Genomic DNA, 25,619 nt, shown 5'->3' on the forward strand with positions numbered 1-25,619 from the left:
GACCATCTTGACAAAGCACCCACTTGTCATCTCAAGGTATCCCCAATAAAGTTCTTCCCGGCAAGATGAGCTCCTGTCAGAGATCACCATTCTCCAGCACCCAGAATCACAGTCACTTTGCTTCTCTGCACAGAGGCAACAACCCCACACTACCATGTCTGTGGAGGTAGTGCAGGGTCATTCTGTTGTCCATCAGGACCAGCACAGTCTTGTTCCGTACTGAAGGAAAGAAGGTTATCAGGGCCAACATGATTGCTCTTCATTCCAGCAAAGTGATTGGTTCCCAGCTTTCTGTAGGAGACCACAGGTCACTCATGGACAGGTCTTGCCGGTGAGCCTCCAAGTCCTTTAAGTATGCGTCCATGACCAGTGCCAGTTGGGGCCCGGCAACCCGAAACAATGACGCTTTCAGCAGGTTTTCTCTCTGGGACCACACGCCAGGTCTTTGGACACTTTCACAGAGACCCGAAGAAGTTCTGAGGTATGGCCCTGAAACTGTGAGCACTGACCAGTGAGAAGTCACTGCAGCGACCTCATTTGCTGTCATTCTTCCAGCACTACCAGAATGCAAGAGGTCCTAAAACCCAGCAAGGCTGAGGTCAGAACCCTTTCCTGTGATTGGCGGAAATTGATCATCATGGAGATGTTCGCTACTCGATCCGTAAGCGGGACTGGGATGACGAAACCTCGAATGGTGTTTGTGAACAAGACCTGGTGCTGCTTCTTCCTTTTGTAAAGGCGGCCCAGGAACTGTTCTTCAGTTCTGCAACCTCGAACGAGAAGGTAAAGAGTTTTGCTGCCCATTCTCGAAGTGCCTTGGTATCACGGCCAGAGTCCCGGGTGAACTGATAGCCCTTTTTACCAGAGGATCAGCCAGGAAGGCACAAACCAGTCCACTAGCCAATCAAGAGGACAAAAGGAACCAGGAGGAGGAATACCAGCAGGCTCTCTCCGAGGCTGCAAACAAAAAAAAACACAGATGATCCATTACTGTTTGACAGCAGAAGACAACCCAGCCCCCTCCATTAATGTATATATGTAAAGAAATGTTACCTGGAGTCTATCAAGGTGCAGGATGAAAGGAGAGGGAAAGGTAGAGGGGCTTTCACCCCAATATGGACAGATTCTCATAGGGGGGAAAAAACCCCAAAAAGAAAAGAAAAGAAAAGATAAATGCAAGGCCTAGACCCGGGTGGCACGAGCGTGCAAGCTAATAAAGGGAAGGGACGTAGATTAGAGTACAACAAGCGAAGCAATCCAAAGAATCAATCCAAAGTGGTAATGCAGAGCAATCCAAAAGGCAGAAACCAATTCCACGGTGCAGGAAAGTAACCCAAAGCACTAAAACCAAAATGTGATCAAGGGACAATCCAAGTAACCAATCAAAGTTCCACAATCTAGGAGATCCAAGGCACAAGATTAAAATGCAGCACTACTTGCAGAGTAATTCCAGCTGAGAAGCATGTTTCTTGTATTCAGATGGCTTTGAATACCCCACGAATCAGGTTGTCAATCCATGATGTCACGCTGGGCCCAGCATGTCACGTGACTGCCTATGCTGCGCATTGCCAGAGCCTCATGTTGCGACAGTGATCCTCGAGTCTACATGGGAGGTGCCAAGCACGGAGGGTGTTGCAGGGGTATCAGAGACATTTACATCAACAAAGAGCAATGGGTCGTGCAGGACGGTGGCATGGTTGCAGCGCGGCACGGCAGGTAAGTGCGTGGCACTTGGGTGCATCGAATGACACAGCCACAATCCTGTGTGTCATGTTCCTCTCCCAGATATTACAGGCAAATCCTGTGGGGGTGTCTGAGATGGCCATATGACACCCACAGTAGAAAAACCGAGGCCTTCGGTGGATTCGGTATGTTGCAAAAATGAGAAAGTAAATTATTCTAACCAAGTGGTGTTCCTGAAGTGAACAAGGTGTGCAGAAAAAGGATATAAGGTCACAGGGCAAGTCGCCTCACTATTTACTGGGGCCCAGACGTCATGTCCAGCCTGGGGCTTGATGAGTCAGGTGGGGCTGACTTAGAGTTGCGCTGTGCTCCTGGCAGCGAAAAAGGTTCTAAAGAGCAGCTGCATTAGGAGGTAGATATCAGGAATCCATGTGAGGAAGAAATCCATTAGAAGTAATAAATACATAAAAGAGTGATTTAGGAGGAGAAATAACTTACCTGAGATGTTCTTTCTATGGGCACGATGAAGGGTTATCTGGCTGCCTTATTACTGTTCAAGAGATCACCTGAGCAAGGATCTTTTTTTCTCCATCCCAATCATGACCCAGTTTTTGAAGGGACTTGTGTAATGTGTTTACTCCAATGCTGTTTGTTGTTCTGGCTTGGGACCTTAACTTGGTTTGCTCCTTCCTGAAGGTGGCTACATTTTTTACCTTACATTCGAAATCCACCAGGTCTTCAGGCTGACTCTGCCAGGGGTGTGGCTGTCTCGTCTGACGTGCAGATGGGTGTGCTGTCAGAAAAATGTTTCAGGCTACTACATGGGCCTCTTTACTGGATTTGGCCAGGGGCAGAGATACCCGCTTTGGCTGGGCAGTGTCACAAATTATTTTAGTGTAAAGCTTTCAGCCAGCCTCCTATTGTTGTTACTGCTTTGGGAGTCTATCAAGATGAGGAATCTATGAGAGAATGCGATCCATTGAAGGAGACATTACTAACCGGTAATGTTGTTTTCTATGGATTCTACTCCCACGGTTTCCTCATTAGCCTCCCTACCTGCCCAGCTTGTGAAGCTTCTTTTGCTTTCTTTAATCTTCTTGTGGGTGATTGGTACGGGAATTGTTGGTTCTTTTTCTTTATTTGCAATATGAGTAGTAAACATTTTAAAAAGTAAATACAAATAACATTTTGATGCCAATATTCTTGCCTGCCTGTTCCTCACCAAAAATGTTTTTCTTCTGTTTTTTTTCCATACATGGGAATTGCTTCCCTCAGCTGCTGAGCACGTAGGACGGGGGGCTTTGAAGGGTGACAACTGAGGGATGGGGGCATACTGCGCGCTATATTGGTGAGGAAGGATAGCGCAGGGGCAACGCATTTGTCTTGGAAGCAAGACAACGCAGCGCAACACATGTTTGAATCCCGATCCCGTGCTTAGAAACCACTCTCTGGTATGAAGTGCGTTATAAGAGAACAATTATAATTAGAATGATATGTATGATTGCTGACATCACGTCTGGAATTGAGGCGTGCCACAGTTGAGGCATGAGGGAGTCGAGGAGATGTTCAGCTGCACTATGCTCCCTGTAGACATTTTCTGGGCAGATGACGCTGAGGGATGATCTATCAATATGAGGAATATGTGGCTGATCGGAATCCATTGAAGAGGTTTTTAGAGCACCCAGGATTATCAGAGGTAGTCCATGAAATGTAGTGAAGAGCAAGAAACCAAAAAGGAACATATTGAACAAGGACACACAGTGGTGCTAAGAGGGGAGTGATCTGCTGAACAGGAGCTGGCCAATAAATGTTGCTGTCCGTGTCTTATATATTAGAGCATGGAAATTACAAATATGAGGGGTAAGGAGACACTATCCAGTAAATGTGGGCAGCAAGACTGTATGTGTTAGATCACTGGAAGATGGGAATCTAAAGATGTATGGTTAAACAAGTTTCTTGACAACTCCTGAAATTCCCCAGATATACAATTGTGCAAGGTAATTAAAACCCAGCAAGCAATCACTCTTTCTCCAAGTGAAAGAACTCAAACAGATTTGGTCTCTGCTAAAAGGTTATGTTTCCATTACTTTAATGTATTTGTTGTACCAGTGTTGTCCTTTTTTATATGGTTCATCAAGTAGGGGACCTGAATATTGAACAGTGGTAAAATAAGGTACCCAGATGGAAGGCTTGAGGCAAAATTAAGGGCACTTAATGCGTGATGAAAAAACACAAAGCCCTGTATTGCAACTCAGCCTAGCTAGATTTAACGTGGTTATGCTACTGGCAAGGAGGGACTACTATCAAGAAAAAAAGACTATACTGGGTGAAAAGCATAGAAAATGCATCTGATTTAACTGCAGTGTATGCCACTGGCATAATGGGGGCCCACATGCTGCGCACGGCCATCGGGGGAAGGAGGGCCCAGTGTGGCAATCTTGGTGGTGGTGGGGGGGGGGGCCCTCAGCAGGGCTGGTGTACACAGAGAGATTATGATGAGGTACAAAGAGGCAGGTAACGTGGAACGCAGGGCCGTCAACACAGAAGAAAGAAAAGTGGAATGAGATAAGCACAGAACTGAAGAGAAAGGTGGTGAGATGAGAGAGCCCTCTCAACATTCAGGGTGTGGCTATATGCAATAAAGGGGAATAGTAGGCGCATATTAGTTCACCTGAACAAGGCCAGCATCCAGGAGAGCCTTCATGGCCAGGAAGAAAGCGCTGCAACCCTGGCGAGTTTGTTTCTATGAGCAGTCTCAAATGCTAATATACTTGTGATTATGAATATTGCCAAAACAAATGATTGTGTGATTGATGGCTGAAAGATACTCTGCAGATCTGTGCCTATAAGTAACATGGACATTATGTCTGGTTAAATATCAACCAGTATCTCACAAATAGAATAATTTGATTAGATGAAATTTGTATTCAAGTCAGAATAAGAATTCTTACTAATATGATATAGCTCATTGTTGTTTTAAATTATTTCTTCTTAAACAATATGAACTACTACTGAAACAGTTCAATGACAGATCCCAAAAGTATAAGAGCACCTACGTCTTAACAGAGGATTCGTCCAACTTCATGAGCAGTTTGAAGATAATCCCACTGTGTTTCTCAACTTGACGCATGACTTGCAGCACTAGGAGTGTAGCAATCAGTCGCAGCACAGCTTCTTTGGCTTTGGGACCTAAAACAATAGTTATTTCATGTGTAAGATAACAGTTCAATATACAGAGCAACTGCACAGCTGCACAAACCACATACATATTCAAATTCACAACTGCCACATTGTTACTGAAATTCATCTAAGCTAAACAGCAGTGTTTTTTGTACATACTCTTATTTAAACTGATCCCATCCACAAACATTCTGACAAATACTAGTCTTGAGGGGTTTCAATCTGCACCTGGAAGAAGATCTTATGTTTGCATATTACAGTGAACTTTAATACGGTCAGGCCTATGAGGCTGACAATTCCATAAGGAACAGAACACATGGCCAGGTTATACCATTATAAGCCAGGCTAGGTTATACCATTATAAGCCAAGTGGAACTTTAATTACCTAAATAATTCCACATTATGACTGGTATAGTCCACATATGTAAGATATAGCCTTGCAGGTGCTGACATCATATGCCAAGTACAGTCTCAAATGCCTGGTATAGTCACTATATGCAAGGCACAACTGCACATACCAAACTGAATTATTGTGCTATTAGGCACATAAATTGAATAGAGGCATGTCTTTTATTTATTTTCAGCATCCCCCATAAACATAAATTATGTTTCATAAATGTGATTCTTTATTTTTAGCACAATCCTGTAAAAGCAGTTGTTTTTCTGCAGCCACCCAAATCTAACAGTTTAGCAATCTGAGTGGAAGCAGTAAAGGGCTGATGGCAGATGATGCCCACACACTGTTGGGACGTGAGTCACCAATGCCCTGTCAGTGTGACTGCGGAGAGGGCAAGGAAATAGCAAAGCATCAGTATATCTCTCTTCAAGTGCAGTTGTAAGGTGCATCCAGACATCTACACCTTATGCCATTAGTTTTGGGTCATAGACCCAAACCAAAAAATGATCTCAGTGTCCCAACACAATACCAACCTATGTTGGACAGATCATCATTTATAGAATCATTTAAGTTCAAACATGTATTTCTAAAGTGCATACATATGATTAAGGAACATACCTCTTTCTGTTTCATACTTTAATGGAAACCTTCACAAAAGTATTTATTGTTCATTGTTCTTCCTTTCATCCTAATTATTACCAGGTCCCCATTTATTATGAAAATAACAGTCTCCTAAGAAATACACCTTAAATGTCCAATTAAAACAATGTTTCACAAGGCACTCCCCTGTCTCAAAAGGAAAGGTCATGTCCTTGAGAAAATCTGAACATCCAGACTTAATATGGATACAATCTAACTTTGTTCTATGAGAGGAGGTACACATGGGTATTCACTGGAGGCATCCAGTATTCCAACATCAAATGCCTCAATCCAATGGTTATCTGAGGTGTTGTAATGAAAATAAAGCATGCATAAGCAGGGAACGCGATGTGCTCAAGTGTCCTCTTTGGAGCAACTGCCTTGCAACACCCTAAAGTAAGAGATGCCTGAAGGTGAAACTTCTCGATACCCTCCGACACTACTACAATCAAATGACTACTGAGATGAGAGATGGAGTTAACACTCTGTATGGGTAAGTGTTTAGATGGATTTCTGAACTCTAACCTGGTGGGCAGAGGTTCAGGAGGCCAGCCTAGTTTCTTGAAACCGAGTAACCTTCTGGACAAGCCAGACCAATCACGGTAGCTTGGCGGCGGTCAAGACTAGGTCTCAGGAGGGGTGAGGGTGACTGAAAGACCTAAATGAGCACACAGAGTAAAGGACACTTACAAATCACCCCCAGTCAAGTATATATATATAAAAAATACATGTACATTTTTTAAGGAGTTTCAAATACACAAATCAAATCACAGTAATACTTATTAAGCCAACACAATACTATCTAGATACATATTTACAAGACCAATGGGGTCTAAAGGGTTAATGCACGAAATGGGTCCACAACCTAAAAGGGGAAGGAAACAGGCAGTGCAAATACTCTTTAGTCCCTTCTGTATCCAACACACTCCTAACCAAGAGGCAGTCCAATCCCTAGGAAGAGGGGAGCCGAATGCTCAAATGTACAGGCAATGCAAGTGCACGCAGTATTTCAAATGGGCAAAACGGGGTCTCTTCAAGGATCTGTAGCAACTCAGGAAGGTGGGTGAGGTGATGAAGAATAGGTTCCCACTATTTGAGTAGGGTCTCCACTGGACGGCAGAGTCGATTCCAAGAGTTGGTAATAGTTCGCTAGTTCGCACTAGCAGTGGAAAGAAGAGGGGCCCCCAGGGGCCACTCATGCGTAAAACTGGATGGAGGCACTAGGGGCCGCCGGCTAGGGTTGCGATTTCTCACCGACCCCCGGCGAGTCCACTTCAGTTGCAGGTTCAAGTGCGGCAATTTGGCGGCTCTGCGGCTTTCAGCAAAGAAGATACAGCGATGATTCCCAAATGGGACAGTGGCGATTTCTCAGCTCCTGATGGATGGATCAGGCCAGTTTCACTGCAGCAGGGGCAAGAGGGGCACAAATGCAGCACACCTGCAAAGGTCGTCACCACGGCTGGGCGACATAGTAACAGCGTATGCTCCGGTTTCGGGTGCACTCGTCTCACTTCAGACCTGGGAATGCCAAGTGTACGAAATTCGGTGTGAGGGTGCCGTGAACACAGAGCTAGCGATATACCAAGTTTCGAGGGCCTCCTCGAAACGGCGGCGGAGACATAGCAAAGGTCCTGCGTAAGCTGGTCAGCCCACTGGTTGGCACAGGGACACTTCCCAGAAAGCTTACTTGGAGGGTTTGATGAAGGTGCCGAGAATAGTTGGTCCCACTAGTTCAATGGGTCGAAGCGTCTTCGCAAACCTTCTAGGACGACCAGATGCAGAGGGGGTCCCACGGGACGACAGAGGGCTCAGGGTGCCAAACCTTCCAGCGGGTCACCAGCGGTTCCTTGACTCGGCTTCTTAGCTTCAGGATACTTGGATCCTATCCTTCGTTCAGTGAGAACTCCAGAGATCGACATGGTATGGGTGTTTGCGGGGTTCTCTTATCCAGAATCTCCTTCGCGTCAAAATGAAGAGGACCCAATGCGAGATCTGCTCACATACAGGCACACCATACGTGGACCAATCACGGACCACAGTGGTCACAGGCATTCACAGCACTCCAGACTCTCTGGCACCGAGGATGTGTATTGGGGACAGACACCCCAGCCTACATCCTGGAGGCACACATACAAGGCATGCAGAAGCCCGCAAAAGCTTGGTGTTTCACAGGAAAATGCATGCCCAAATAAGGACTGACCCGGGTTGACTCATCCTGGGGAAGGCGAAGGGGCAAGATGGCCAAAGGACAGGACAAAGAACCTCGTGGCATGGCCATTTTGGAGCCAGGCCACCTATTCGTGTCAAACACAGTAATCATGGTTTACCTGGCACGAAAGGGTTAACATTACATGAAAAGATAAGCTGCCAACAGCCCTGTCTGTGACACGTCTGCACATCTCCTAAAAAATCCTTTGAGAGTATCTTGGGCCTTTTGAAATGACTAAGAGACCCAAGTGCACTGTACTGGAAGGTACACTGTACACTTGTTACATGTTGCAGAAGAGTTGCAACATTATGGAAAGGACTAACATAAATGGAAATCTTTCCTAACAGTAAGTATAAGAGATTCGAAAACAGGAAAAGGGCAGTTCCAGCACTGGTGCCGTGTTACCCAGCCTCAGTCTGCCTCGGTTGGGCAACCCTGCATCAGATCGAATGAGGAGTGTTGAATGGGCAGCGATGGAGACAAGCGAATGCTATGCCAAGGAAACCACATCATAAAATATATGGGTTTTGATTCAACGTGTGCTGGCATATTAAGTCTGGATGCATATGGCAGCCAGTGGGGAAATTTGAATTGCATGGCCAACAAGGAGGATTTCCAGAAATATTAAAGTTACTTACTGTAGTGGCTAGGGTACTCATAGTCCACAGTCCCCTTTCCTCCATCCTTGTGGGCGTCCCCCAACATGGGGACGGTACCGGAAACCTTGGGCAGGGCAAAATTGAGATTCCTCTTTAAATTTAGTATAGCGTGCAGGGGCGAAGCTTCGGGCAAGGGAATGCCCCGCTGAGGCCCTGCCCTCCGGCGCCACACTTCAATCCCCTTTGAACACTTCGGACGCATAGATACCTGTCTACTCTTAGTACATATTAGCCCTTCGCATAATGGCGGGGGAAGGCGGGTGGGACGTATGGTGGAAAGGGTACTATGGACTAAGAGTACTCTAGTCACTACGGTGAGTAACTTTAATTACTTGTACATCCCATCCCCTTTCCTCCATCCTTGTGGGTAATTCCACTGAACAAGAACATAGGGTGGAGCTCTGATAACCTGCCTCATATCGAGGACGAAGCAAAAAGGTTCATCAGAACCGCCTAACCAAACTCTGCATCGCGCCTGGAATTGCTGTCCAGTGAGTAGTGCTTACAGAAGGCTGACAGAGTGGGCCAAGTAGCCGCTTTGAAGCATGTCTCTGAAACGCGTCTGCTATGGCCTTGGCTCTAACCGCATGGGCATGAATCCCCTCAGTAACAGGTTTGCTCATTGCCGTGTACGCCTCCGTAATGGCCTGAACCATCCAATGGGCGATGGAAGCCTTGGAAGCCTGAGAGCCACGGGAGGAGCCCCCAAAAGTCACAAACAATGCCTCGGATTTCCTGAAGGATTTCATCCAAGAGAGAGAAAACTTAAGGACCCTCTTGAGGTCCAAGGAATGCAGGGCCCTCTCTGCCTCTGACTGCGGGTTCGGGAAGAACACCGGCAGTCAGATCTCTTGATTCAGATGAAAGGGAGAGACCACTTGGGCAAGAAGTTTGGTTGAGTGCGCAAGATGACCTTGTCATTGTGAAAAACGGTGAAGGGCTTGCACAAAGACAACGCCTGCAGCTCACTAACACTGCGCACAGAGGTGAGAGCCACCCACCAGTAAAACTGCTTTTAGTGTCACCAAGCGGATGTCCACAGAAGCCACTGGCTCGAAAGGCTTGCGCTGCAAAGCTGCAAGAACCACATTGAGGCTCCAGACTGGGTGTGGCCTATGCACCGGAGGAAAAAGCCTCGACAACCCCCTAAGGTGGGCCATAACCACTGGGTTGGCCACTGAAAATACATGCTCTCAGGAATTCTTGAAAGCCCCAATGGGCCCCAAATAAGTGCAGCAAGTATCCACCTGCACTGCAGAATGAGCCAAGTGTGCCGAAAAGGCCAGTATGTCATCCAGAGGACAGGAGACGGAGTCCAGACCCTTCTCACAAGCCCAATGGCAGAACCTAGTCCATTTGCATTTATTCTTGGACCCAGATTCAGGATGATGTCCCAGTTGTCATACGAAAATTGGACCTGCTGAAGTCGCAGCTGGTCAGGAACCAGGCCGCCAGTGCCAGCTTGGCCAGGTCTGGATGTTCCACTGCCCCGCCCTGCTGCGTCAGGAAGCCCCTGCTGGAGAGTGGAAGGTAGACTGGCCCATGGGAGCACAACTGCAGCAGATCTGAAAATCAGGGTCTCGAAGCCCAGTGGGGGGCAACCGGGATGAGGTTGAAACCCACAGAAGCCTGGAATTTGTGCAGGGTCCGTTGGAGCAGAGGATTGGGTGGGAACGCATAACACCTGCGGCCGTGCCAACAGATCTGGAAGGCGTCTCCCAGTGACCCCCGACCTGCCAATGAAGCAAACTGGGGGCACTTGGCATTCCGGGGAGATGCAAACCAGTCCAGTCTGCGAACCCCCCCAACGCTGGAACAGGGACAGCAAGGAATCGGTGTGTAATTCCCACTCTTAAGTGTTGAACCACAGGCGGCTCAGTTGTTCCGCTTCTGCACTGATGTCCCCCGGAAGGTGGACTGCCGAAATCCAAACCCCTTCCATCAGGGTCCATTCCCAGATCGATACCGCCTCCATGCATGGGATGGGTGTAAGGGTGTTACCCTGCTTGTTCAAGTAAAACATTGTAGTAGAGTTGTCTGTCCTGACCAGACCAGACTTGTCCCTAATGAGGGGCTGAAACGCCTTGAGGGCCAGGCCCACTGTTCGGAGCTCGAGCAGATTGATATGAAGTAGGGTGTCTGTCCTGGACCATCCTCTATGAATCAGGAAGCCCTCCAGAGTAGCCCCCCAAGTTTGTCGTGACCACCAGGGTAGGCTGCGGCCGGGTGAAGGGGCCTCCCACTGAAACATTGCCATCTATCATCCACCAGCGAAGATAAGGCAGTAGGAGCGGTGGTATTGGGATCCTGTCCAACTGAGACCCTGTCTCCTAATCCAAATTGGCTGAGTTGTTCAGAAAATGCCCCACTGCCTTGCGAAGGGACAGGAGAATCTCGGCTGTGGGAAACACCTGCTGAATGGTCGTGCTCCAGCGCACCCCTAGGAAGACCAGATCCCAGGATTGGCGAAACTGTTGACTTCTTCTGGTTGGGAGAGAACCCCAGCTGATGAAGGATATCTGCCAATCTCTGGCAGGAGTGCATCACCCCGTTGGGTGATCCCACCTTCACCAGTCTGCCCTTCAAATAAGTAGAAAGATGATGGCCCTCCAAGCAGAGGGGGCCCGCCCCTGCTTTCATCGACTTTGTGAAGACACGAGGGGCAGGACGGGCGGGGCAGAGTTCAGGTCGAAGGGAAGCACCTTGTACTGAAAATGGTACAACATAATCGTAAACCGCAGAAACTTCTGATGCAGTTGCTAGATGGGTACATGCAGGTACGCATCCTTGTGGCCCAGGGAACACATCCAGTCCCCTGCACACAGAGACTTGGCTATGTGCACTGTAAGGAAGACATGGTATCAAAGTAAGACAGACACAAGTGACCACAGTTCAAAGGTGTTCATTGAACTTTATTAATGGTGTGATAACCTCCTATCTAAACCTAAATCTAAGTTGGGAGCAAGCTACGACCATCAAATAATAATAATGCAGTCGTAGTGGAGTCTCATCAAACTAAAAGGGTCTATACTAAAAAACCTATTGCCAATCCTTACCGCTAAGTTACAAATAGTGTGGGGGTAATGTTCATGAAAAAGACAAGTTTTCACAAAATGATAAGTCAGGATGTTCTGACTTAATTGCCGCTATAGGGTGTGATTTCTGCACCCCCTCCCTATACCACAAATAGGGCTGTGTGACGTGAGCACAGAATCAAAAGTCGTACTTTATGGTAAGGGGTGCCCATAGGAGCACGGTCTAGCGCTAGGACTGGGGGATTATTACAGTTCCAAGCTAGTGTCACCCCCTCATGAATAGGCCACACACATCCACATGCCAGGGTGCTCACTCAGTAGGAGCTCAGAGTGAGGATACATCTCAGTGCACAATCGCTCCTTTTTGTTCCAACGGAATATATCAGGGCTCCTGGTTATGACCCCATTCTGCCCAAGAGGGCTAAATAATTATAACAAACAAATTAATGGGTCAATCTTACCTAAGCCTATGCCCAATGGTTCTGTACAGAGTCTAAAACACACCTTCTTTGGTTGATATAAAGTGTATATATTTAAACGTAAAGACCTAATGGTCTATTAGTACACGTGAAAACAGAGTTATCCATTACAAAGTATGTTACAAATACATTGTCTTGTAAAACAAACAATTTGAGAAAAAATCAGACTCAAAATTCAGTACAGTGAAAAATTTAACATTCTGAAACCTACTGCTGTTTGACGTCACAACAGGGGTTGAAATAATTATTACATAAATGGAAGAGACAACATAAAGTTTGTAGATGAAAACAGTGTTCACAATTTGTCAGTGCACTCAGGATTTACACAAATGTGTTTCGACCCTCACGGACTGTAGTGCCAGCCATTCTTGAGCAGGCCTTCATCAGGACGAGAAAAAAGCTGGATGGACTGCTCTGGGTGTGCTGCTGTGCTGGGGAGGATTAGTTCTGCATGGATTCAAGGAAGATCCATCTATTACAAGCCTGTTATCTAGACTGATCCTATGAGAGAGTTTACGACACAGCTTAGGATTCCAACGCACTGAAAGAAGATGTTGATCGGTTTCCAACAGTTCAAGTACTGGTGCTGTGTTGTACAGGCCATGAGGTAGTCTCACAGTTAGTTTAATTAGCATATAGTCTCCCAAGGAAGGATTAATAACTGTCACTTGTTTGGAGACATTTAGAAGCTGTGTTGAAACAAATAAGTAGTCAATATGAGACCTACTTCCACCTCTGGACCACGTGAAGTTACAGCTATTATGGTCTGTGTCAACTATCTGCAGATCCCACTCTAAGAAATATTTGACCCATTTATGTCCTCTTATACAAGATCTGGGACCTCGTTTATACATGACGTGGGAATTACCTGTGGCTGGGTCTGTACACCTGGAGTTGAAATCGCCCCTAATGACTATTTTGTAATTCAAATAACGAATTCCAGGATTACATCCAATTGATTCAGCATATGCAAGTGCCCATTTTTTCCGGGGTTCCAATAAATACTGACGGTCACAAAAAATGTTTTTGAGTCCCCGTGCTTCACTAGTTCAACCACAAGCAACTCATCCACGCCATAAATCATAGTAGTTGACGCCCTCATACTAGTATCAACTAGTGTGGCAAATCCACCAGATGGTCTCCCTGCAACTCCTTTAGAGTGGCGGGTTGTGTATATGAATCATAGCCGTCAATACAAAAGTACTGCATTTTCACGGTTTCCTGTAATAAGATGATTGATGGTTTGTTATCCGGAGAAATGGAATTAAACCATGAATGTAAATTCTAAAACCCGCAAGAATTCCACAAATGCAAAGTAAGTAAATTACGGCTAGGCTTCTGGGCTAGGTTATTTCTGTACTGATAAACTACTCATAAGTGGTTCAAGACATGTCAAATCCTTGATAGCCGAGACAAATTCAGTGAATTGCTTTAACAACTCTTCATTTGCGACAGTCTGTTTGCCATCATTAGTAAGTAAACTATTAACTTTGTTAACAGGTGCTACCTGTGTTTCGACAAATGTAGAGGCTTCTTCTTTCGATTTGAATAGATATGGAATAAGGCCTATTTGAGCAAGGTCATTTTTTTGCTCCCATATCATTTTGATATTTGTATGAGTGGAACTGACATATCATGCAGTTGTTGTTGTTTACTGCAAGAGTTACCCAATGTATATCATACAATACCAGTGTCCTTAGGGATGGAATTTGTTTGTATGCATTGAGCATATAGGTCCGATTTAGTCTGGACCTGCCATTTATCTCTGGGTCGCCCTCCCACCCCATAATGTTCGGTAGGTCTGGAGTAAGTACGTGAATAAGGAAGGCTTCAGAACTAACAGTGAGAGCTGTGCACTTAGGATTCTGTGGAGCACAGTTCTTTTCATCATCATTAGCACTGCTATATTTGTCATTTAGTTTAGCCAAAGATGTATCAGAGAAAACAGCCTTAGGGTGCAAGCTATCAATAGGGCCTATACACTGAGGAGTCATTGAAGCACTATTCATGTGATCAACATGATTACTACTAAAGTTTTCCCTGGGCTTACCAATATATGTATCAGAATATGGGCCAACTGACTGCAAAATATTTTTTTTAGGAATGCTTTTGTTTTTTGTGGCATTGATTTGGATTCCGTAGCCTATCCTTATTAAGTGAGATTGAGTCCTCTCTGCTATCCAAAGTACTGTTGTAAATACCAAGACTTGTATTAAAGGATTCTGCACCTCGACATTTCTTACTACATGTAATAGGAAACAAGTTTGATAGATGAGTTTGCTTTCCTCTGTTATAGTTCATTGGGCAATGACCCAGCGTCTTGCTGGATTCTGTTAGTTTAATACTTACTGCCTCTATGATGCCAGTCGTAGCCAGTGTATTAGCTACGTTAGTACTATGGCCATTTATTTTATTAGAGGATTGATTTTTAGTTTTTTTGTCTAATACAACTTAGAGTTTTTCCCTATTCACTCTTCTCTTCTGTGCTCTTAGAGCAAGGCGCTTCTCTCTACTCTGGTTCTCTGTATCGAGGATTTCCTCCTCTATTTCGTGCGACCGACTGCCAGCCTTATCTTCTAATTCAATTAAGTCAGTCAATGCAGATTGACTGTTGGGATCATCCAAAGGCATAGGTGTGTCCATTGCGTGGGATTGCTCAAGTGCTTGAGGATCGCTATGCCTTACAGCTTGCGTTTCCATTAAGATTTTCATATGCGCCTCAATTATTCCAATTATTTCCCTGTTCGAGATTGCAACTCGTGATAAATGGTTTACAGATCCCTTATGGTTGCATTCACAACCAGGAACAACACTGGCTACCGCAGCAGCATAAGACTTAACTTTGCTCTCTATTGGTGGAAGTACATCCATTGTTTGACTAAACTTTGAGCAAAACTTCTCAGCATATTTTGGTGCAGGTGATAGGGATACGAATGTATCATGAGCAAAAAAGAACCCCTCCAACTTATTCAGTTTACCCAAAATATCTGATAAGGACAGCTTTATAACCCGAATTTCAAAGTGGGTTGTGTTATGCCCTTTTTCCAATAGATTTAGGATACGGGTAAGTACTGGAAAAGAATAATTATCAGCAGTTCTATAATTGTGGGAATCAGGTGAACAAGCCGGGGATACCCCTGGGACGTTATCTTTGCTAAAATGATTAGGCCGCAACCCAACCCCATGGTGCCCTTGATTATTCATGTTGCCAGATTCAGTGTTTTTTATGACGTGTGTTGGGGAGCTGGCAGTAGGAAGATAACCAACAGAAGATGGCACAGCGCCAGAGATCGAACACTGTAGTTGGAGATTACCTTGCATTTTGTTGAATATGAATACTTCCTCAATACCCAGCATTTTTTGTGAGACAGGTGCTGAGGGTCCTAATGATAATCTAATGCGCTTCCCCAATTCCGCTTGCATGGCAGGGGCCATCATGGAAACATCCGATATCTGATTCTTAAATTGTTCCTCTTGATTTGACATTAACAATGAACTATTCGGATTGGTTGTGCAAGTATCTGGTACGGTTACATCATAATTATCAATGTCATTCAGTTTGTGTAAGGCATAGCTTAGAGGTCTGTTAGAGCATGCCTGTGATAGTGTGCCTCAGCACAAGCAATATTGGCTAAAGAGTTCACATTGTTATGGGAGGTTATAGAATCAGTAAGCAGGCCGTCCTGTGGCTCATTGCCCAAGAGTGTCACAGCATGTAGTTCCTCAGCGGGCGTCATGTCCTGCTCAGAATCACTTAAACCACAATTTTGAGACATAGTGTTAGGGAGAATTCTCTTATAAGGCTAATTTCCCAAACCTAGTGAGTCCCCCAGTAGCTTTGCTGGATTTTTGGGATTTGTTTTTTTCTCCTGCAAAGAGTGAGACTCTTTTCCTCCCACTCTTAGGCATGATTTGAGGTATGTCTGAATTTTTGTGTGCTTATGGGCTATGTTTTTTTTACTCCATAGGGTATCATATGTGTTACATAGCACCCTCAGTGCAGTAACACAGGGGTGTCATAGTGACCCCCAAACATTATAGACTCCATAGCCTGGGACTGACTACTGTCTCCCAGGGCATGTAAAGTCACCATTGACTTTACTAGTCCAAAATTGTGAATAGAACCAGTACAAACCATCATATTGTGGAAGTACTGGTAAGGGGTAATTTGATTGCCCCTGGGTCTGTTTTCAAGGGGGCACTGTCCAGTCCCCCTTGTCGAGTTTCTGGCTGGTGGCAGTGGTTACCACGCAAAATATTCCACCTGAATATTTCCTATGGGATTTTCCCATTGATTTTAAACGCACCACTTTTTGGTGCAATGTTAAAGATAACGCTGGTTTATTTATTTAATATCAAATCACAGGTTGGGTCTTCTTGTCAGAACTCTTTTCTAAAATGGCGTTCGTGTCCGTCTCTGTAACTCCAACCAAGGTCGGGCCCTTTGTTTCACTTTTTGGCGAGCTTCTCCACAGAAGTCCTCCAACTGGTGCCACTCTGTCTGGGTTCCATAGGATGTGTGGGTGGGGGAATTGGCACCCTGGACTGCGTTGCCTTAGCAACCCAAGTTGCACTCTGTTCTGTTTGGGCCAGTGGTGTGCCGCCCGGCTCACCACTTAGCATGTTTGAGTGACAGCTAGGCTGTTGAATGGGTTTTTTCTGCATAAAAGCAGGGCTTTTGGGAATGGAACTTCAGAGGTCGCCACAGGACCTAACAAATCTGAAGAGGGGAGAAGCTGAGCCGTCTGCAACGACGACACCACCGGTGGAGCCCTGCAGCAACGACCTCACCACTTTCCCGACGGCAAGAGAAGATCTTCTGCTGAAAGAGTCTTCTTCCTCTGAGCTGGTGGAATCAACCAGTTCGCCATTTTGCCTTCCAGGACGTCTCTTGGTCGAATCGCCCGTGCCAAGCACCCCGGCGGCCAGATAGCAAAGCTGCACCACTGTGACCGCGAATACCAGGAACGCACCTTTTAACTGGCGAACTCCGCGGCTGGTTTCTTCCCTGGGCAGTGCAACGACCCCAAGTTTCCTCCTCGATGAGATCATCTCTTCCCCTGGTCGAAACCACAAACTGCACCCGCTGGCAGGAACAACTGCCACCGCTGGAGCTTCCTCAACTTTAAAGGTACTGTGTTCCACCTGGCCTCCCTTTTTACGGTTTGCTAAAGGTGACCCTTAAATCCTTTGCTTTCCAACTGGGTTGGCCCACAGACCTTCTAACTTTATCTTTTGAACCACCCAAACCTCTTTTGAACATTTCTACAAAGACTGGAATGCATTTCGCAACTGTGTGATCTTGGGCACATTTCACTTTGCTCCATTTAAAGTGGGCCTGGCCAATGAACTTTGGATCTACAGTAGACTATGCCTTCACTAACTTGTTTTTGTTTCTTAAAAGTGTTGGGAACTGTTTTATCTTTATGACCTGCGTTTTTCTCTCCCTTTTATTTAATTATTGGAGTGCCATCTAAGTTACTCGCTCACCTCTGTTTTGACAAAAAGTGGTGTTTTAACTTAGACTTGTCTAAATAATTCTTAAGAGAGGTGTGTATACTTTCCTGATTGTGTTTTGAACTTGCTTTGATTAATAGTGCTAGTGTATTTTCTAAAGTGTGTGGTAAATAAATAATTATATACTTTTGATACAAAGCTCTGGTCAGTGTTTGCTTGTTCTACTGTGTTTTTGGCCCTATTGTGTATCCCCTGTATACTGCCTAACTCTTCTTGAGAGAAGTCGGACTGCTCAGCCACAGTTACCAGTTAAATCTGGGTGGTACAGACTGCTACCAATTAGGTTTACTGCTTACTCCTGTAGTCTTAATCTTTTTGCAGTGTTCCCCAAGGGAACTGCACAGGATTCTGCCTAACACTAATCGTCACGGTTCTCTGGAGCCGTGTCGGTAGTCCCAAGTAGCTTCCTGCCACTGCGAAGACCTCGGACCATAATGTTTATGCACGATGTGGGAGCAGAGTGCAGGAAGTAAAACTAAATAAGGTGAGCAAACATGTACAATATGCCACCCCTGTAGACTTATACTGGATTAGTACACATTATTACTTTTCTTACCTAAGCACAAAAAGCAAGTAACAGCAATAACGAGATGCGTTCAGACACACTAATGACTCAGATACTTCTTCCTATCGTTGCGGCATCAAACCGTTTCACAAACGTACCACAAGAAGCGTCTAATGTCCTTTGTTTGTTTTGTACGTTCACAACATTCGTGTCACACGTGAGTCAGACTCCCACAAAAATGAAGCACATAATAGCGGCGTAACAATATATCAGGACCTCCTTCTACGGCCTCCGCTGTACCAGCTCAACTTTTCCAAATCTGTAAGCCTTCTCAAGAGGTGAGAGTGAAGTCTTTCTTCAGAGATTGCGCTCTAACTCGCTGTGTCCAACAAAAGCATACGCGGATGCAACCTCGCCACGTTCCCAATCAATACAGAATAACTCAACAAAAAGTTGTGGTCACAATCGGGTCAGCTCACCTGAGCTTATAGACAGAACCTTAGATTCCGTCCTCCGGCCCAACGGGCGTAACATGCACTTGCTAAGGCACTTCCTTGGCGCGCGCGCTCGTGCCTTAAGTAAGGAGGCGGACCACAGGAGGCGGGGCTTCACAAGATAGATCTAGTGTAAGACAAACAAAAGCATAAATAAGCTTTGTATAGTTATAGTTTGTCTAAACAAAGTAAGCAGTATGTATTAAGAGTTGTTATAGTCCATAAAAGAACACCATGGGAAAGATATTGAGAGCATTGAAATTCGTGGTACAACTGCAAAGCTCCTCCAGGCGTAACATGCACTTGCTAAGGCACTTCCTTGGCGCGCGCGCTAGTACCTTAAGTAAGGAGGTGGACCACAGGGGGCGGAGCTTCACAAGATAGATCGTGGCAAAGATATTGAGAGCGTTGAAATTCATGGTACAACAACTGCAAAGCTCCTCCAGGTGTAACAAGAACTTTCTAAGGCACTTCCGTGGGCCGCGCCTGGAGAGAGTTCTCCGGATCTGCATATGCCATTAATGTATGTTCTTCCTTCCCATAAGGGATCCCACAGATCGTAGGATTCATCCTTGGTTTAACTAGGAAGGGGCATCCTTGTTTAGTACCCCTCTGAAGCGGGAACGACCGGGAGACTTGACTAATGATCAGAAGTCAAGCGACTGGAATACTATAGTTTGCCAGAATTTTGCTCAGAAATCCCCCCCCCCAACCCCACTGCCTCCATAGTGTTAAATAGGAAGGCCCATTCGACAAATGCTTTTTCGGTATCCAATGAGAGAAGGACAGCCGGGTCTCTCTTCCACGAGATTTTTTTTACGAGGTGGCATTCTCTTCGGATGTTTTCACGGGTCTGCATTTGCTGGATAAATCTAGCTTGGTATGGGGGGGATTCATTTCGGTAGGAGGGCCTCTAGTCTGTTAGCCAGAATCTTCGTATACATTCCTGCTTCTACGTTAATAAGGGCGATGGGCCGGAACGATCCACACAGTGTTGGGTCTTTAGCCGGTTTGGGAAAGAGGATTATTTTTGCTTCCTCCATTGTCTGTGTTTTGTGCCCACTCTTACCAAAGAAGTTAAACAGGTGGACTAGTTTAGGCGCTAATATTTGTTGAAAGGTCTTGTAAAACACTGTTGGATAACCGTTCTGACCAGGGGATTTATTCGGGGAAAGGTTTCTGAACACATAGGTAACCTCCGCTATAGTAATATCCGCCTCCAGCGAGTTCTGATCCCCTGGGGAGATTTTAGGCAGTGGTAGTGACTGCAGATATGATTTTTGCATGGATTGATCCGGGCAATCTGATTTATATAACGAGGAATAGAAGTCCACAAACTGCTCAGTAATTTCAGAAGTAGTTGTTACCTTAACCCCCTGGGGGTCTACAATCCCCTGAATCGTTTACCCTTTGTTAAAGTTGTCTGGCCAGCAGTTTATCGGCCTTATTGGCTTTTACATAATATTTCTGTTTCACAAACAGTAGGTTCTTCTCGACTTTTTTTGTCTGGAGGAGATATAGTTTACCCCTGACGTTTAGGTATGCCCTCTGCAGTTTTGTACTTCAGTCTGTGACCATCTTTAACATAATGTCCTGCAGTACCTGTTCTAGCTTTGTTTCTAGTGCCCTCAGTTGTTTGAGCCGGAGCGCCTTAAGGGTGATCAGTTCTCCCCCGAAGGCTGCCTTGAAGGCATCCCACAATGTATTTTCCGACACTTCAGGGGAGAAATTAATTTCAAAGTAGCCCCTTATTTTATTTTCCAATTCCTCTCACAGCATACGATCCGCCAGTATCTCTGAAGGGAATCCCCAACTCCAAAGACCCCTCTAATGTTGATTCCCACCGAGATAGGGGCATGATCCTACAATGCTATTATGCGGAGTTCTACCGGCATTATCCTGCCCAAGAGTGGTGGACGACCATATGTAATCTATTCGAGAGAAGGAGTGGTGTATGTGCGAACAGAAGGTAAAGCCCGCTTCTGACCGGCGGAGAGATGTCCAGATATTTTTCAAGGCTAAGTGATCAATTTTTTCGTCCTAAGGGATAAAGACGGAGGTGAGTGACCATAGATGTTTTTGTTGCTTCCATCTCTCTTGGGGTCCCATGCCATGTTAAAATCCCCCATTACCAAAAACTCCTGCATCCCGAACGTTTCAGAGTCTGTGAAAACTCTTCTTAAGAAACCATCTTGCCCAGAGTTTGGGGCGTATATGGACACAGCCGCTAACATTACTTCCCCCCAATTGCATGATAAGCAACAAGGACCGTCCTTCTTTGTCTACCCACGAGTTCAAAATCTGCACCGCCAGACCCATGCCGTAGAGCTATTAGGACCTCTGCAGCCTTGCCCTGGGCATTTGGCTTGAAGGATTGGAGGATGCAGTCTTAGCTACCGCTTTTGTCTGTCCCCCTGCAGGATTTGTGTTTCCAGCAGTGCCACAATATCAGGCCTTTGGTGTGAAAGAAGCCTTTCAAGTTTCTTTCTCTTCACTGGGGTGTTGAGCCCCGCACATTAAGTGTAAGGAGCTTGACCATGGGCTTTTGAATGCGTAGGACACTTTAGTTGCCAAGATTGGTATGGCTACTTGTGGAGCTCTCTCCCCGTCCAAGGCCCACCCTGCTCTCCCTTCGGCCCTAACCCTCCTTTAACAACTCCCCTAACTCCCCAACTTCTCCGTTCCTCCCCGCCTCTTCCCTAAACCTCCACCCTACCCCTTGGTGCAAGCCAAAATACCTACATGGTCCTTGGGCCAAAAGTCCGCGGCTTCAGCTAGCAAAAACTACCTGGGCCAACTTGTGGGGCCTCCAAAAGGCCCTGCCGTGATTCCAAACCGACCCACTGCAGAGAAGGCCCGGCCCCAAAGTGCCACTAATAAACTTGCAGCCTTCCTAATGGAACCTTCCTCCCGCTGTTGCGTGTGCCGTCAGCTGAGTGCTGTTTTACGGGCTCTCTCGGCTTGGCTTTCTTGGGGATCCAATCTCAGAGTCTGATTCCGCCTGTGGCCCCGCCTCACTGGTGACCACTCCCATGTCTTGGTGCGTTGGGGGAGTCTAGGTTCTCTTCCTTCGCTCTTGGGAAGGTGTTGTCCTTGTCGATATGTAATAGCTGAATCCCTTCTTCCCTTGTTGTAGTTCTATGCTGTTGGCCATCCAACTGAAAAATAAGGCTGAAGGGGAAGGTCCACTTGTACTTGACATGCTTGACTTGCAATACTTTCACTATGGCCCCCATTTCCCTTCGCTTCTGAAGGGTCCCCTGGGTCAGATCCTGGTATAGTTGCATCTGCGCACCTTTGTATATGATCGGCTCTGCTAGTCGGGCAGCGCACAGGATGGACTCTTATTGGGGAATTCTTGCCAGTGCGACCAAAACATCTCTCGGTCGCACGCCCGGTTCGTGTCGTTTGGGCCCTGTTCTGTGGATCCTGTCAAATGGGATATCCACAGCCTGCTCCTTCCCAGGAGCTCTATGAAAATGTGTAGGACAGTTTCCTTGAAGTCTAGATCCCTACTGACTCAGGAAGATTCCGAATACGGATATTCTATCTACGAGATCTGATTTCAAGGTCTTCGCATTGGAGCTCAACATTACAGGAGACCCTTGCCAGATCTTCTATGCCTTCATCGGATTTGCGATTGTCATCCACTATTTCCTGGAGTGCCCTTTCTGTCATGTTTGCATGCTCCTCCAGGGACGCAATGTCTTTCTTCATGTCAGATAGCGATTGCTTCACTTCCCCCAAAAATGCAGTAAACTGCATCTGAAATGTAGTAGTTAGTTTGTCTTGTAACTCCTGAAAGCATGCTTCAATGTCCGCCTTCGACGCCACCATTGTGGGAGGAGAGGGGGGGCTGCTTATTTCTTTATCTGGTCTGCCAGGGGGGTTCTTGTGATATTTGTTGCAGTCCCTGGGGATCCGATTCCCTGGCCCAACAGCTTTGAATAGAGCCTTCCTGTACCACCACAAGCTGCAGCCGCTTGCTGGGTGTGCCCTTCCTTTTGCTACCTGGCATTAGAACCTCTCCCTGGGTGCTTTCCTGAAGTTTGGAGATGCTTGGGCTTTCCGTCCGGAATGGAAGATACCTGTCTCCTTTTCTGCCATTTTCCCTTTCCGTCTCGAAAATTGCCCACCATGGATGCTCTTATGCAGTCCCTCGAGCTCCTTCCCCTCTTGCGCACTTGTGGTAGCTGGTTTTCACTCTGGCGGGATGTCAGTAAAGGGGCACCGTGGGTCGGATAGACGCACTGATTTGTTGCTGGATACGTGGTCCCCGCCTTCACTGGGTCTAAGCACCCTCCTTTCCCCCTTCTCCCCGACCAGCTCACTGGTTTAATGATGCTGTCCGCTGTTGTGTGGTCGCTACAGAGGGTCCCTGCTAACAACAAGTCTCCTGGCGTTGCTGCTGTATCCCCGCCTGGCCGATCACAGTGACATAGGGCTCTCCCCCGGGTTCTCCAAGGAGTGGAGGGCTGCGGTTCTGCAGCGGTTTCTCCCTGGGGACCCCCTGTGGGCACCATGTAGTCCTCTCAACTGCTCCTCCTGAGTGATGGCCCGTATGTTGTGCATGCGTTGGTACCGGGCAGCCGGGCCTCACCCTGCTCTATGTGGCATCTATGGCGTTTCACCGTTCTCTGGCCCCCGTTTGTATTCATGCCACGGCAGAGGCGGGGATCTCGCCGCCGAGGTGCCTCTTACTACGGCAGCACCTCCTGGCTGATCTCCATCCAGGGCAGACTCTTTCTACCGATCTGCTCTGCCGCGTAGCAGCACCCGACGGGGCCTCGGCTGCGATTCCACTCTTCGCCTCGCTGTTCCTGGGGGGGGCACCAGCTGACCCCCAGGACTCCTGCTGTGATTGGGGTGTTGTTCGTACACTTCAGATATGCTGCAGTGCTTCAAATGTCGGCAACAAAGCACAGCCTGATATCATAGGCCTACCTGAGGACAGAACTCTCCACACTCACGTCTTCACCTCCCTGCCGCCATCTTGGAATAGCCAGTTAAAATGTAACGATGACAAACTCTCCATGGGATGAAAAACCAACTTGGAAAGGTTTTCAAGTACCAGATAACAGAAACCGTATATTTAAAACAAATAACGTTTTTGTTTTTGATAGGAAAAAAAAGACATGTGACTAGCCAGCCAGATGCAGTCACCTCAGAGCCATCACCAGGTGCACTCTCACTTTCGACAGATGTGCCACCGTCACCAATGCACCAATGGTTTCTGAGCTCAGGTGGATGGGAGGAGCGATGAGGAATCTGCGGGAAAAGAATCCATAGAAATAACATGGTAAGTAATGTATTGCGTTTCTCCTGCAGTTTCCTCATCTGATAGACTCCTCAAGCAGTGAAACCACAGAGGCAGAAAGCCTTATTGCAGCAGATTTTGCAGCACTGCCCTGCCAAACACGCATCAGACGAGCGGGCCACGTCTAGACTATAGTGCCTGGTGAACGTGTGTAATGAAGCTCGTGTCTCTGCGGCATCTAACAACTCAGCCCAACTCTTTAAAATCTGCAAGGAGCTGGCCAACCCTGCTGCAGTCTCTACCCCTCCTGTTGCCTCCCAGGCTCTTTGCAATGCCCTTGCCTCTCACTTCATTTCAGAAACCCAGGACATCCTGTCCACCCTCTCCACCCACACCCCTCCTCTTCCCTCTCCATCTGTGCTTGCTGACCCTCATTTAGCCACCCTCCCACCATCCTTCTCGTCCTTTTCTCTTTTCACCCCTGACAAGGTCACTAGACAAGTCCGATCTATGAAAGCCTCTTCAAAACAGGGTCATCCATGTTCCTATAAAACCATCAAGGACCACATTGACACCCTCGCTCCGGCCCTTGCTGATTTTTGCAACCACTCCTTTGCCTCTGCATCCTTCCCCTCCCCTCTGAAGCACACCTTTGTGCATCCTCTACTCAAGAAACCCACAGCTGACCCTTCTTGTCCAGCCAACTATCACCCAATTTCCATTGCTCCCTTTCTTGGCAAACTCCTGGAAAAGTTGGCCATCTCTCAGCTTAACCTTCATTCCAATTCTGTTGGCTGTCTCCATGACCACCAGTCTGGCTTCAGAGCTGCCAGAAGCACGGAAACTGCTCTCCTGAACATCCGTGAAGATCTGCTCTCCAACCTTGACTCTAACATTCCCTCTGTCCTCATCCTCCTCGATCTCTCTTCTGCCTTCGACACGGTCAACCATACCATCCTGCTCAACCGTCTCTGTGAAAACCTGGGTATCACTGATCAGGCTCTGGCCTGGCTGACCTCTTTCCTCTCAGATCGACCCTCCCAGGTCCAACTTGGGTCCTTCCTTTCAACTATCTTCCTCTCTATCTGTGGTGTTCCCCAAGGGTCTAACCTCTCACCCTGGCTTTTCAACCAATACCTGGCAACTCTCGCCCACTGCATTGCCACTTTCTGCTCAAATTTCCAGTGCTACGCTGACGATACTCAACTCATTTTCAGGCTGCCCTCTGCCACCTCCTCTCCCTCTCTCATCTCTGATTGCCTAACTGCCATTCAAGATTGTTGTGCCGCCAATGATCTTTGTCTGAATGCCAGCAAGACGGAGATCCTCCTCACTGGCACACCTTCACCATCCTTTCCCCTCACTCTCTGGCCGGCCTCCCTTGGCCCTCCTCCTACCCCCACCTGCGAGGCTAAGAAACTCGGGGTCATCTTTGACTCCACCCTTTCCTTCCCCGCCCACATCTCTGAGGTCTCTAAAAAGTCAAATTTCCGACTGCACCTCCTCAGAGGTACTCTGCCTTTCCTCTCCTTCCCCCAGAAGCTCATGGTATCCCAAGCTCTGGT

At 46.8% G+C, this 25,619-nt stretch overlaps 1 protein-coding gene across 7 annotated transcripts in view; it reads right to left on the reverse strand.

Annotated features, from left to right (window-relative positions):
• Window positions 1–25,619, reverse strand: part of PARP4 (poly(ADP-ribose) polymerase family member 4) — a 2,748,946-nt gene that overhangs the window by 50,932 nt on the left and 2,672,395 nt on the right. For all 7 annotated transcript variants that reach the window (XM_069639202.1, XM_069639198.1, XM_069639200.1 and 4 more), the window contains one exon: window positions 4,740–4,872. In XM_069639202.1, coding sequence (XP_069495303.1) covers window positions 4,740–4,872 — 133 coding nt within the window. The remainder of the gene's footprint in view (window positions 1–4,739; window positions 4,873–25,619) is intronic.

This window comes from Ambystoma mexicanum, chromosome 7q (assembly GCF_040938575.1).
Source record: "Ambystoma mexicanum isolate Mex_15411 chromosome 7q, UKY_AmexF1_1, whole genome shotgun sequence".
NCBI lineage: Eukaryota > Metazoa > Chordata > Amphibia > Caudata > Ambystomatidae > Ambystoma > Ambystoma mexicanum.